At 43.4% G+C, this 15,067-nt stretch overlaps 1 protein-coding gene across 6 annotated transcripts in view; it reads left to right on the forward strand.

The window, feature by feature from the left end:
* Positions 1–15,067, forward strand: part of bbx (BBX high mobility group box domain containing) — a 50,914-nt gene that overhangs the window by 31,876 nt on the left and 3,971 nt on the right. For all 6 annotated transcript variants that reach the window (XM_007540261.2, XM_007540263.2, XM_007540262.2 and 3 more), the window contains 4 exons: positions 3,968–4,033; positions 12,479–13,313; positions 13,429–13,561; positions 14,094–14,245. In XM_007540261.2, coding sequence (XP_007540323.1) covers positions 3,968–4,033; positions 12,479–13,313; positions 13,429–13,561; positions 14,094–14,245 — 1,186 coding nt within the window. The remainder of the gene's footprint in view (positions 1–3,967; positions 4,034–12,478; positions 13,314–13,428; positions 13,562–14,093; positions 14,246–15,067) is intronic.

Below are 15,067 nucleotides of genomic sequence, written 5' to 3' on the forward strand. Positions count from 1 at the left end.
CCATCCTTCTATTATCTGAACATGCTTGTCCTTGCACTGTTGCGAGGGGGGTGGTGCTTATCTCCAGCAGTCAAGAAAGTGATTTGTTCTAATTAATATTGCTAAGTATATCAACAAAAATATATTTTCTAGATTAGGAAAAAGTCATGATAAACCAAGGAAGTCTAGCTTGGCTCTTTCGCTTCAAACACCCTGAAGGCCAACAGGCTTGAAGAACTAAGTCAGTATGATTTTGACATGGAGCATCGCTCTGCTCTGCAACACTCAAATGCTGATGCACTTTCAAAGCAGGCTACAGAAGGGTCAACAAACTGTGACTGCTATCAAGCGGGCAAGGATGTAATGGAGCTCCCCTGCAGAGGATGTTCTCACTGTCAAAGACTGCACAAACAATGGGCCAGATTTGAGGAAGATGTTGATGATGTTGTCCCACACGTCATAAGGCATGTGACAGTGAAAGAAGTTGGAAACAGCACACAGGAGCAGCACCAAGCTGAAGCTGAGACTCAAATCCCCCAAATAAATTGGATGCAAACGCTTAGCAGCCAGCAGCTTTCAGCAGCACAGAAAGAAGACACTGCACTTTCCATCCTACATAGCTGGAAGGAAGCAGGGAGTCTTCCAACAAAGGATGAAGTTGCGATTGAGAGTCCAGCAGTTAGAAAATACTGGCTCTGCTGGCCACAGATAGAACTCCATCAAGGGGTCCTATATTATCACTGGGAAAATGTGTATAGCTTAAAACCTTCCCTCCTGCTGTTGGTCCCTGCTTCATTGCAAATGGAGGTCATGCAGGCCTGCCATGACCCACCACTTTCAGGGCATCTAGGTGAAACAAAGACTCTCTAATGTCTCAGGCAGAGCTTCCATTGGTATGGCATGGGAAGTGACCTCCACAAATACATCCAACAATGCCCCCGATGCAAAGGTCTGAAGTCAAGCAGCCCCTCGAAGAGAGCTAAGCTACAAAGTTACCAAGCAGGAGCACCAGTGGACCAGTTGCACCTTGACATATTGGGCCCCTTTCCCATCTCAAGCTCTGGAAACAAGTATATTCTTGTCATCATGGATCAGTTTATGAGGTGGGTTGAGGCTTTCCCAGTTCCAGACCACGGAGCAGAAACAACTGCCAGAATGTTAGTCAACAACTTCCTAGCTCGTTTTGGAGCCCCATTAGAGCTCCATACGGACCAAGGCCGCAACTTCGAAAATGTACTTTTCAACAGTATTTATCAACTTTTCCAGATCTCCACGACCAGAACCACTCCGTACCATCCTGCTTCAAACGGGCAAGTGGAACGATTTAACCGCACCCTTCTGCAGATGATCCGCTGCTATGTAGACCAAAATCAGAAGAACTGGGATGAGCATTTGAATCTGCTAACAGCTGCATATTGCAGTGCACAGAACTCCAGCACTGGATTCTCACCAAATATGATGATACTGTGGAGAGAAGTTCATCAGCCACAAGACCTCTGGCTTGGTCTTGCAGAACGAACATGGAGTGAAAAGGACACCCATGAGTACGCTCATGACCTTGAGAAGACCCTTGGCGAAGTTCATGACATGGCACGGCAGCATCTACGTGGAGCTCAGATCAGACAGAAGAGGACCCATGACCTGCGAGCTAAAGAATGCAGTTACAACATAGGGGACCTGGTCTATGTAAAGGACAACACGAGGAAGTTGGGCTTTAGTTCCAAGCTGCAGCCTCCCTGGAAAGGCCCATGTATTTTTAAAGCCCAGCTTGGACCTGTACTATATGAAAGGTTAACACAACGTGACAAAAAGGTCATGCACCATGATCAGTTGAAGTCATACACAAGTGATGTCATACCAGCATGGGTCAAACGACAAAGACACATGGTTCCTTTCTCTGTGCCAAGATGTAGTTCCATTACCCAAACACATGACCACTTCCCCTACACCAGCACCAGATGAGCCTGGAAGTGACAGCGGAAGGAAAGCTCTGGTTGGGTCTCCGAAACTGCTAAGGAAAAAGGGCAAGTGTCAGGTTGCAGAAGTTGCAGCCCACAGAAGAAGGTTGGCTGTGCAACACCGGTATGAACCACATACCTCTGGATCTGAAGAAGACAAACAAGGACCCTGTGTTCAAAAGACTCTTAAGGGCCGAGAAATACGGGGCCCTGCCCGTTATCAAAATGACTGGACTGAATAATTATCCTTCATTAAGAGATGAGTTATATTAAAGTTAGGGTTGTAGGACATATATGGTCCTCATCCATATATGAGGACCAAACGTTGGACATGGGCGTTTGGTTGGACACAGGTTCTAGAGGAACTAGAGCCTCATTTTCAACAATGGAGCTATAAAGGTTGAAAAAGGTAATTATTTTGGAGAAAGTTTCATCAACATCAATATTTCCACTAAATAAGAGGCAAAATAGAGCAGCAGACAGCCGCTGCCCTCTCTTGCAGGTACTGCGTACCCCCGCTAAATCTTTTAGGAGTACACAGTACCCAACTGTACCCACCTACTTTCACCCCTGGGTATAAGTGATACTGTGTTTTCTGGCAAAATGGAAAAATTATCTGGCAATAAATTCACCTAATTCAGATATAATAGACATATTTTAATACATATCTAAAATCTTTTTCTTTTAAGTGACAGCTTCAAGCAGCTGTTCGGTGTGAGAGTTTACTGTCTGGTGGAGGTTGAGTGGCACTCCGTCTGTGAAATATTGCAACCAGTAGCGTGTAGCGGTGGTCCAAGAGCCAGAGCACAACCAGTGTCTTACACCATCAGCTCGATGACTTGAATTACTTTTCGGGTTATTTGTTTAGCTTTCTGACCATGATGCTAATCTGGGTAAGTGTTGGTAGTTGTACGCTGCTTTACCCGCTGTCTGGCCACTCCGGATGTCTTTTTTTGTCCTGCAGTGTGCCCTTATGTAGCCAAACTCCATCAAGTTTTTTAAATGCCATATTTAATTAGTTGTGTTGCTGCATTTTGACATGCTTCACCCCTGAGGTAATTTTCCACCACAACATGCATCCATTCATTCTCAGAGTGTCATAGTTCCACAAGACAGGATTTGTTGCCGGGTGCTTGCGCAGTGTGAAGGAAAGAGGAGATTAGATGCACATGCAAGCTGTGAGGTGAGATAATTGTGATTGGTTTTGGTGATCGGCAACAAGAGACAGTGATGGGCGATCACCGATCATACACTTTTTCACAGAAATTCGGCCGATCGATCGATCGGTACACCTCTAGTGAGAAGTTTGTGGAAGGAAACCCAAAAGGTTTGACTTTTAAAGAAGTTATCATTGATACTGACCAAATGTATATAAACTCTTGAATTCGAGAGTTTCAAGAGTTGGAAAGTTGGAAAAAATATTCTAAAAATGTTCTGGCCAAGTTTTCTGGCATTTAGTAAATAAATAAATAATTTTGGTAATTCTGGTAATTCTAACTAAGCTAAAACAGGTCAAGTTTGGTCTGATGCTGATTAGTGAACTGATTGAAACTGGACAGTGAGAAGACCATTGTTTGTGTCTTTCTACTCAGTATAAATATTTGATTTCAAATAACAGAATTATATATGTGGATGCAATCTAATAGGTTGCCACCATCAGAATGTGAATGTGCGTGAATGACTGAATGTAGTGTGAAGTGTTGTGGGGTCCTCTGGACTTGATAAAATACTATAAAAATCCAAACCATTTACCATTTTACTAAAAGTTTCAGATTAAATATGTGCACTTTTAAAAAGTCACTGGTAATATTGAAATGTAAATTATTTCAGTAATGTTTTTCATCTTTTAAGCAAGTTTTAATTAACAGCTTCAACCATTTGGATTCATCAAGAGCCAGCTAATTTCATTGCTTGACATAGTAAAAGCTGAAGCCTAGATGTATATTATTGAGTTTGTTAGAATCAAACAGAATTGTTGTATAATACCAGGAAGTAACATGATGGAGAACTGATTGTCATGGTGTGTTCAGTCTTCCTTTTCAGGCACCGTTGAAGGAAAACCATACAGACAGTCAGCTCTCTTCCAGCTTGCAGAGGTAAGTGAATCATCTTTAAAAGATGCATGTTAAATTAATTAATGTCAGAAAGACAATGACATAACCATGTCTCAGTATTTAAAATTTGAGTATTTGAATAAGAAGGTTTAGGAAGGTCAAAATATTGTTGACAACAGCACTTCATTAATCCATGTTTTTGCAGGTAAAAGCATACATTAGATTTGATCAACTAAATCTCCATATGGATGTCAATCTTTTGGGACCTTTTAAGAATAATATTTAAACTTAGACTTTCACAAATTTCCAAAATAGCCCATCTAATGAATAGTGATATGTGTATCTAGAACTTCGATAAAACGTCGGATAGTAGAACCTCGGCTTCAGGAAGAGCAGTGTGGTTTTTGTCCTGGTTGTGGAACACTAGACCAGCTCTACACCCTCAGCAGGGTCCTGGAGGGTGTGTGGGAGTTTGCCCAACCGGTGTACATGTGTTTTGTGGACTTGGAGAAGGAGTTTGACTGTGTCCGTCGGGGGTTTTGTGAGGGATTCTCCAGGAGTATGGGGTACCATGCCCTTTGATACGGGCTGTCAGGTCCCTGTATGACCGGTGTCAGAGTCTGGTCCACATTGCCAGCAGTAAGTCGGGCTCGTTTCTGGTGAGAGTTGGACTCCGCCAGGGCTGCCCTTTGTTACCAATTATGTTCATTATTTTCATGGACAGAATTTCTTGGCGCAACCAAGATGTTGAGGGGATCCGTTTTGGTGGCCTTAGGATCTCTGCTTTTTGCAGATGATGTGGTCCTATTGGCTTCATCAGATCGTGATCTGTAGCTCTCACTGGAGTGGTTCACAGCCGAATGTAAAGCGGCCGGGATAAGGATCAGTGCCTCCAAATCCGAGGCCATGGTCTTGAGCCGGAAAAGGGTACATTGCCTTCTCCGGGTTGGGGGGAGTGATTGGTGTCCTGCCCCAAGTGGAGGAGTTTAAATACCTTGGGATCTTGCTCACGAATGAGGGAAGAAGAAGCAGGAGATCGACAGGTAGATTGGTGCAGCGTCTGCCGTGAAGCGGGCACTGTACTGGTCCATCGTGGTGAAGAGAGAACTGAACCAAAAAGCGAGGCTCTCGATTTATTGGTTGATCTATGTTCCTAACCAGAGGTTAGAGATACTGTAGCTTCAAGGGCTGAACAAAAATGTTTCCAAACCTGGGCTATGAATTGTGGTCCGCGGTCAGATAAGATTTCTTGTGGGATGCCGTGTANCATTGCCAGCAGTAAGTCGGGCTCGTTTCTGGTGAGAATTGGACTCCGCCAGGGCTGCCCTTTGTCACCAATTATGTTCATTATTTTCATGGACAGAATTTCTTGGCGCAACCAAGGTGTTGAGGGGATCCGTTTTGGTGGCCTTAGGATCTCTGCTTTTTGCGGATGATGTGGTCCTATTGGCTTCATCAGGTCGTGATCTGCAGCTCTCACTGGAGTGGTTCGCAGCCGAATGTAAAGCGGCCGGGATAAGGATCAGTGCCTCCAAATCTGAGGCCATGGTCTTGAGCCGGAAAAGGGTACAGTGCCTTCTCCGGGTTGGGGGGGTGATTGGTGTCCTGCCCCAAGTGGAGGAGTTTAAATACCTTGGGATCTTGCTCACAAATGAGGGAAGAAGAAGCAGGAGATTGACAGGCAGATTGGTGCAGCATCTGCAGTTAAGCGGGCACTGTACTGGTCCATCGTGGTGAAGAGAGAACTGAACCAAAAAGGGAGGCTCTTGATTTATCGGTTGATCTATGTTCCTACCCTCATCTATGGTCATGAGCTTTGGGTCATGACCAAAATAACGAGATCGCGGATGCAAGCGGCCAAAATGGGTTTTCTCCATAGGGTGTCTGGACTCTCCCCTAGGAGGAGTGTTTGTGGCCCCTGTATCTAGCACACCTGTGACCAATCTCATCATCGTGAGGAGTATATGAGCAGGTGGCTGCTGGCACTTCAGCTCCAGAGTCTTTGCCAGTAATGGTGCTCCAGCCCACAGAGTTTGCTCTCCGTGATCTCACCAAATTGACTCTTAGCAATATTTCTTAGTAATATCAAAGAATAGTGGGTTTTTGCTCCTGTGAGTCTTGATACTACTGGATATATATCACATCAGAATAAATAATACAACTTCAGAACTCTTAAAATATAATTGCCAAGAATTACTGCAATCCAAACAGATTGGTATAAAAAAGTGTTCTTGAAGTGCCCTTTAAATACATTGACTCACAAGGAACAAAAATAGTAAGTTCTAGATACCCATCCATCCATTTTCTTCCACTTTATCCAGGGTCTGATTGCGGGGGTAGCAACTTAAGAAGGGAGGTCTAGACTTCCCTCTCCCCAGCCACTTCTTCCAGTTCTTCTGGGGTTATCCCAAGGCCTTCCCAGGCCAGCCGAGAAACATAGTCCCTGCAGCATGTCCTAGGTCTTCCCCAGGGCCTCCTCCTAGTGGGACGTGCCCGGAACACCTCACCAGGGAGGCGTCGATGAGGCATCCTGACCAGATGCCTGAGCCACCTCAACTGGCTCCTCTCAATGTGAAGGAGCAGTGGATCTACTCTGGGTCCCTCCTGGATGACCAAGCTTCTCACCCTATCTCCAGCTAGGTGCAGCCTCCTTATCTAGTGGATAACGAGGGGAAAAGCAGCAAAACAGCCATTCCCACAATCTTGGTTCCCAACAGTACCCCTCCCTCAACGACCGCAAACTGGCAGTCCAGAAGAGCATGAAGGAAGGGACGAACGATAATCAAACATAAGAGAAGGGTCCAAAATAAACAAACCAGGGACCCATAAATGCTCCTCTGGGCTGTTGCCCTACCAGTCGACGAGGTACTGCCAACCGCGGGAGTCCAAGACCCGGCAGACAGTATAGGCAGGATGCCCATCAATGTCTCGGGTGGGAGGAGGGCACAAGGAGCTGCCCTGGGCGGACTTGACCTGAGAGACATGAAAAGTGGGATGTATACAAAGATAGGCATGGAGATGAAGACGGACTGCAGATGGACTAATGACAGTTTCTTGGACATAGATTTCAATGGGATGTCTTTTGCGGAGAGCCAAACTTTTTGTCCGGGGGTATAAAGAGAGGCAGGTCTCCTTTTCCGGTCAGTAAAACGGCGGTTTTGTTCGGCAGTTCGGTTGAGTGCAGTGATGATGTTGTTCCATATGGCTCTACAATGGTGAATGTGGTGCTGAATGGAGGTGACTGAGATCTCCTTCTCATCAGAAGGGAAAAGTGGAGGCTGATAACCTATCAAGACTTCAAAAGAGGACAAACCAGTGGCAGCAGAGATGTGTGAGTTATGAGCATTCTTGACCCAGGGGAGATGATGACTCCAGTCTGATGGGTTGGTGGAGGTGAGGCATCTTGAGGGTTGATTCCAGGTCCTGATTCATGTGTTCAGATTGTCCATTTGACTGAGGGTGATAACCAGAGGTTAGAGATACTTTAGCTTCAAGGGCTGAACAAAAATGTTTCCAAACCTGGGCTATGAATTGTGGTCCGCGGTCAGATAAGATTTCTTGTGGGATGCCGTGTAATTGGAATACATGTTTTACCAGGAGCTGCACAATCTAGAAGGCTGAAGGAAGCTTTCTTAGAGGGATTAAAAGGCAGGATTTAGAAAAACAGTCGACAATAGTGTATATGGTGGTCAAACCTTTGGAGATGGGTAGTCTGGTGATGAAGGTGACGGCTATGTGTAACCAGGAGCGTTTGGGTATGGACAACTGCTGTTGCAGACCAGATGGAGATTGATGGCAGAACTTGTTCCAAGCGCAGGTGGGACAAGCAAGAACATACTCTTTGACGTCTTTATGAATGGATGGCCACCAGAATCGACGGGAAATAAGGGAGTGATACCAGTATTTTTTTTATTTTTATTTCCTTTATTTAACCAGGTAAACCCTGTTGAGATCCAGATCTCATTTTCAAGAGGGACTGAAAATTTGGCTGAATGCATTCAATGGATTAAGCAGGCTCTGACGGAGGTGGGGATGTATCTCTTGTTAGTGGGACCGGTGCCAGGGTTGGGTTCAGACTGCTGTACTTGCTTAATGAGATCCTCAATCTCCCAGGTAATGGCTGCGACGGTACAACTGGGGGGCAAGATGGTGGCAGGGGTCTTCTCGGAATCATCTGGAGAATGTATTCTGGACAGAGGTTTAATGTTCCTGGAGCCTGGACAGTAAGAGATAGACAGATTAAACCGAGAGAAAAACAATGACCAACAGGATTGATGGGTATCGAGTCTTTTAGCAGATTGAAGATATGAAAGATTCTTGTAATCCGTCCAGACCAGCACGGGATGATTCGCACCCTCCAACCAGTTCCACCACTCTTCCAGAGTGCAACGCTAATTAAGGCTTGGCCCCTCACTACGGCCAAATATAATAATAGGCAGTCAGAAAGGTTTGGCTGTGGAGCCCGTGTGTGTGAATAAAACACCATCAGACAGAAAGTAAATTCAAGTTATTCTATTCAAGCTTATATTTTTGCATATATTTAGGAAGGTATTCAATAATAATAATAATAATAATAGTGATTTTCTATGACTATAACCAATAGACACAACAAGAAAAAAAAAAAAAAAAAAACCCGAAGAAAACCAAAAAGTTTTTTTTTCCTATTTTAAGTCTGTTCTTGAATCCAGGGTGATTAATAGTCCATCAATCAATAATCTGACTGTTTTTAGTCCATGATCCAAGGCAATAGGTCCAGAATGAATAAAGTAGTTTGGTTCAATTAAGTCCTACCGCAAAGCTGCAGTGATCTGGTAGCTCGCCATCCTGGCTTGAAACAGGGGGGTGGAAAAAAACCTGACCGAAACAAGGTCATAAATAAAAATAAAAACAAATTAGCATTCACATTTAAACAGGGTTAAACTGTTATCCAAAAATAACTAAACATTCAATAATTTAAAAAATAGCTATAGTCCATAAAGTATTTCTCAGGAATTATTCAAATGAATTTCAAATTAAAGATCACATTAATGTTACAGATCCAAATAAAGTTACAGATCAAATTAAAGTGGACTTTTAAGTTGTACCTAAGTTTAATTGACATTAGAGTCAATTAAACTTAATCGACTTCAGTATTGTTTCAATAAACAATTGTTTTTCCTTTTTTCTTTTGTTTTGTTGTGCAACTCCAAAGAAATTAACCAATTCCAGAGTTCTATAGGCCGCCAACAAAATCAATGAAAAGTAACTAAAACTATCCTAAAAGGATGAATTTACAAAAATCAAAGGGCGTATTTAATATTTTGAGGATATATCATCTATTCGGCCACAAAATTAACAAAAAGAGAATGATCTTTTAATCAATAAGACCATTTTTGAATCACCAATACATAGATTGAGTGGGCGTGTCGCCACCACATTTCTATTATAAAAAAAAAAAACAAAGTACGTAAAACAAACGACTCACCGTCGAGCGGTTGCCAGAAAACACCCAATATAATCCTTCGGGTGTGTTAATAGGGATCGATCCAGTCATATTCTTCCATGATTTTGGAAGATGCCAACACAAGCAACTAGCCACAGTGACAGCAGCAACAGCAATGGAGGAGATCCGGATTCATCTGTGACCCGGAACTTAAAGTGTGCAGTCAGTTTGACCCGCCAAAATAAAATACGGGTTGATTATTTTGTGCAGAGCAACAAAATTACAAGAGCAAGCTTTATGGCGAGCAGTTTTTGATCACCCACATCATAATTTTGCTCCGCAGGAGACAATCTGTGGGAGAAAAAAGCACAAGGGTGAGTTTTGTGGTCAAGCTCTGAAAATTGTGAAAGAACAGTAGATGCATCTCCTGTCTCAGATGCATCTACTTCTACAATAAATTGTTTGGAGGGATCTGGTTGGATGAGGATAGGTGGCTTGGCAAAAAATGTTTTGTGCTGGATTAATGCTGCATCTTCTTCAGGGGTCCAGAAAAACTATGTCTTAGTGGAGGTGAGGGCAGTTAGAGGTTGTGCTATTTGACTGTAGTTTCTGATGAAACGGCGATAGAAGTTGGCGAACCCAAGGAATCTTTGGAGCTGCTTACGAGTTTCAGGAGTGGACCATTCCAACACCGCTTTGATCTTTTCCTCCATGGGTCTTACCTGTCCACCCTCTAGTATGAATCCCAGGAAAGTAACAGAGGGTCGATGAAACTCACACTTTTCAGCTTGTTCTCCAGGAGGCGCTACAGGATGAAGCGGACATGATTCATGTGTTCTGAGAGAGTCTTAGAATAAATCAAAATATAATTGAGGTAGACAAGCACAAACATGTTCAGAAAATCTCTCAGGACATCGTTCACTAAGGCTTGAAAACAGGCTGGGGCACAAGACAGGCCAAAGGGCATAACCAGATACTCGAAATGACCTAGGGTTGTTTTGAATGCCGTCTTCCACTCATCCCCTTCGTGGATGCGAAGGAAATGATACGCATTTCTGAGGTTGAGTTTAGTAAAAATGGTGGCTTCATGGACTGGTTCAAAAGCTGATGAAAGATGTGGCAAAGGGTATTTGTTTTTAACAGTAATTTGATTCAAACCTCAAACCCTACGAAGAAGAATCCTGCACCCAAAGGTGAGGATGAAGGGCGGATGATGCCGGCAGCCAGGGACTCCTTTATGCATCTCTCCATAGTCTCTCTTTCAGGTTGTGATATGTGATACAGGCGAGTGTTGGGTAGTAGTGCTCCAGGGAGATCGATTGCACAATCATAAGGATGATGAGGCGGAAGAGATAGTGCTTTGGACTTACTGAAAACCGGTGCTAGATCATGATAATTCACTGGATGGTGGAGAGATCAGGTGGGTCAGCTTCATGCTGTTTCACTGGTGGAGGACCTGGAGGGACTGCTGAGCGGAGACAGGTGGAGTAACAGTTTAGTGACCATGGTACAATATGTTTTTCTGACCAGTTAATGCGGGGATTGTGTAGTAGTCATAGGTCGGAAAACGTGGCACGGATTGGAGTTTCAGACCTGGAGGCAGGGACTTGAGCTGTCGTCGGAGTGGCAGCGGCAGCGGAAGTCTGTTGAAAAGAGTTTTGTAAAAAGTTAGCGAGTTCTTCAAGGTGGCAGTTAGTTTCTGCTTGACGATTATTTAGTTCCTATAAAGTGTCATAGTTCTGAATGAGAGAGTGTTGTTCCTCTAAAGTTCTCCGGAGTGTGTCTCCTGGGTTTGTCTGTTGGCCAGAGTGTTCTGTCATGTTGGATTCTAGTTTTCTGACCCACATGCAGAACACCACTTGGAGAACAGCAATCAGTAAAATAACGTTTATTTAAACAAAGAGTTTGAATTTGGCTGTCTGGACCGTGGGGGGCTGCAACCAGTGTCGCCGGAGTATTGAGGTGAAGTACTGTAGTCACCGGGACTGTGTTCGGATGAAGAGGGTTTCTTGATGGTAGTGGAGGCTGCAGTGGAGGGCGGACAGGGAAGCACTGGAGCGGAGGAGGTGAGGAGCGAGATGGGCTGCCGGCCAGAAAATTCAAGAGGTAAGGTTGATTGCCGAGTTGACGATGGAACTCAGGCAACCAGTGGGTAACATCCACAGCGTCACGAGGGAGATAATCCAGAAAGCAGTAAACCCAGGGCTTCACAGAGATCGGGTCCAAGGTGTCACTAGGAAAACACCTCAGGAGGAGGCAACAAGGAAATATTACTAAAAGTCAATTTGGTGAGATCACAGAGAGCAAACTCGGGGTGCCGGAGTACCATTACTGGCAAACACTCTGGCGCTGAAGTGCCAGCAGCCTCCTGCTCATATACTCCTCACAGATGATGAGATTGTTGGTCGCAGGTGCGCTGGATCCAGGAACCACAGATACGCCCTCCAGGTAGGTGCAGCCTCTTGGCACCCTCTAGTGGACAAGGAGGGGAAAAGCAGCAAAACAGCCATTCCCACAACCCCGGTTCCCAACAGCACCCCCTCCCTCAACGATCACCCAACAAAGGTGTTCCTCGCTCACCTTTTTACTTACGTTTGCGACTCTGCTTTGTTGAACATACAGTAATAATGGGCTCGACACAAAGGAGCCAACATTGCTATCTCTGAGATCTGTGCCTTACTCATATATGGTGTCTCATATTGCTGCTAAACTTGTAAAAATAGTAATATATTATTATCACTATTATGTACATTTCTACAATTGGCTAAAAACTGCGGTGGCTTTTACCAAAATTACTAAGTTGATCAAACTACACTTTGTTTGAATAATTAAAAAAATTTTTCCCATTAATCTTTGCATTTTTTGGTGTGCAAAAGGCAATGCCTAAAATATTTGTCAGAAGTTCTAAATATTTGACCTTGATATTCATCTCAGAATGACTGGTCTTAACTCCATCCCTGCTGTTTTATATCCTGAATTGAATCATTACGATTATATAGGATATGTGGAGGATATTATCGAAAATACAGATTCACATAATGTAATTGTTTTGTTTTGTTTTTTAGATGTGTTTAGCATCAGAAGCAGGGAAAGTAGACTCAATAGTGTCTCAGCCCGATGACAACTGCTCCACAGCAACTCTCAAGCAAATATCCATGAAGCCAGGAGTTAAGGAGGAGAGAGACAACTCTGACTGCTGTAGACCTCCTCATAGATCGCCCTCCCCTCCATCTCCTTCCTCTGGAACATCCACCCCCACTGCTCAGCAAACAAGCCAAAGTGGATGTGTCAAAAAGAAGAACAAGAAATATGAGGAGGTGAAGTCTAATGACATTCCATGTTCAGAAAAGAGAGTGGGCATGAATTGTCAGCACTTTGAATCAAATGTGGACAGCACCATTGAGGCAGTGGCCAGAGGAGCCTGGATTGACAAAGAGGATAAATCCAAGAAGAAGACCCCTCCCAGTCTTATCAGTAGAAGCTCTGGTCTGCCACAAAAGAAAACTAAGACCAAAGTTAAGATACTGGTTAAAGCGAAAGAAGAAGAGTTGGAAGACAGCAGCAAGCTGCAGGGGTCCTCTGAAGGGGAGAGAAAGAAAGTAGTGCCTGGCATTGAGGCCAGGACTGAAGCAGAAAGTGTAGATGGTGAAACCACAGGCCTTCAAGGCTGCAGGCCAGAGTGTCCCCAGCCCAACTGTGGCCAATCGCCAGTGAAGCCCAAAGAAGAGGACAAGGAGAAGCACAAGGAGAAAGAACAACAAAAGGCTAGTGACACAACCTGTGAGCTGAACACACACAACCATGGCTCCAGAAAATCCGAGCGAAGCTGTAAGGGTGCCTTGTACAAAACTCTTGTGTCTGAGGGAATGCTAACTTCATTGAGAGCCAATATAGACAGAGGTATTTAATTTGAATTCTCAACCAAATAGATTAAACATTCCACTCTAGTCTTGTAAAAATATGTAGTTAAGGAATGCTGATAAACATTACTAATATGGCTGACTCATTTCTGCAGGTAAAAGAGGTGCTTTCCGCGCATTTGATCATGATTCTAACTGGAGTCAGGACAGCTGGACAGTTTCACATGTGGGACCAAGTAATACCAAGAAGCTAAAAAAGTCCAAGTCCAAAGAAGAGTCTTTACAGAGGTTTGTCATATCCCACCACAAATACATTTAAGTCATGTAAAATCTGTGGAAAGAGCTAAAGATTAGGGTGATGGCAAGTAGGGCTTTCAGTCTTAAGGATTTAGGGTTCATCACCAATGAGGACTTGTAAGAATATCAGTGGAAAAACATGACACATCTCCTGTGTTATGCAATAAAAAAATATATTTTCCAAATTTGGTTTTCTTTTACATTACATCCTTTTAAAATATAATGAAATGAGATGCTGGGGTCCTTCCCTATGAGAATCAAGCTTCTTGGTTTAAATTATTTCATTTCTTTGTAAGCCATTTAAAGGGGTTAAGCACAACCCCCATAGAGAGGCCTTAGTACTCGACGTGATTCCCAGCCTAGTGACCAATGCTGCATGACTTTCCCCTTCTCTCGTTACCCCCTTTCCTTTTAATTCACTATCAAATAAAGGCCACTAGAGCATTCAAAACCTTTAAAAAATGGGTACCAAACAATTATTGCCTCCACTGTTTGTGATCTAACTTTGGTCTTGATTTTTCAGCCTGGGAAAACTAGAAGAGGAGTTTGAAAAGAAGTTCAACAGCCTGCCACAGTACAGTCCACTCACCTTTGATAAGAAGGGGACAGCTGTTGCCAAGAAAAAGAAAACTGACTGCTTCTCTAGCATAGATGAACCCTCTAAAGCTCCACAAGGTCAGAATGCTGTTTATACGAAAGGTCACTCCACTGAACAAAGCAATGCCAGGGTTTCATGTATTATAAGTCTGGCGGGCCGCCTGCCCCCTACCAGGCTAAGTGTAGCTTATTTTTGTTTTTTATTAAGAAAACCTCTTGCTGCTAAGAACATCAAAATCACTAACAGCATTTCTCATAGAATTAGAGAAATCTGGGACAGGGGACCTAGTTTAACCCTTGTATGTAGAAATGGGGTCCAACCGACCCCACACACGTAAAACTTGTATCATTTGCCATAGTCCTCTACGTTTGCCTCAGTCCTCGCACACACAAGGGTTAATTGGCTAACCTTAAAAGCAATCAGTGATAATTGTAGTTTACTGTGATTTGTGAACAAAAGGACTCAGACTCAAAGATTAAACTCATAGCATCAGATTGTAGCTATGGTAACAAAGCAATCTAACTATGAAGATTGTTCTTTGCATTTTTACAAAGTAAACTTGCCGGCTCCTTAAAGTCTTAAATTTAAATGTTAAACAATTTGAAATCTGTTAATTTATCTATGCTGGAATTAGGGGTTGCACCAACTAATCGACTAGTCAATTCTTTACTCTGCAATGATTTTTTACGAGGCCAGTCGACTAGTCCCAATCACGTGACAAAACAGATTTTTCCAGATTGTTTCTTGTTATTTTAATTCTGCATAATAGACTTGTTAAAAGTGCTTTTTTTTTTATCAATATTTGCCGTGCATATAGCTGATAAAGCGTCCAAGTTGATGTGAAGCATTTTGCGCTTACGTCACTATGATGTCATCGCGAAAAGTTGACTTCGACTCGA

This window comes from Poecilia formosa, unplaced genomic scaffold (genome assembly GCF_000485575.1).
Source record: "Poecilia formosa unplaced genomic scaffold, Poecilia_formosa-5.1.2 Scaffold530, whole genome shotgun sequence".
NCBI classification, from domain to species: domain Eukaryota; kingdom Metazoa; phylum Chordata; class Actinopteri; order Cyprinodontiformes; family Poeciliidae; genus Poecilia; species Poecilia formosa.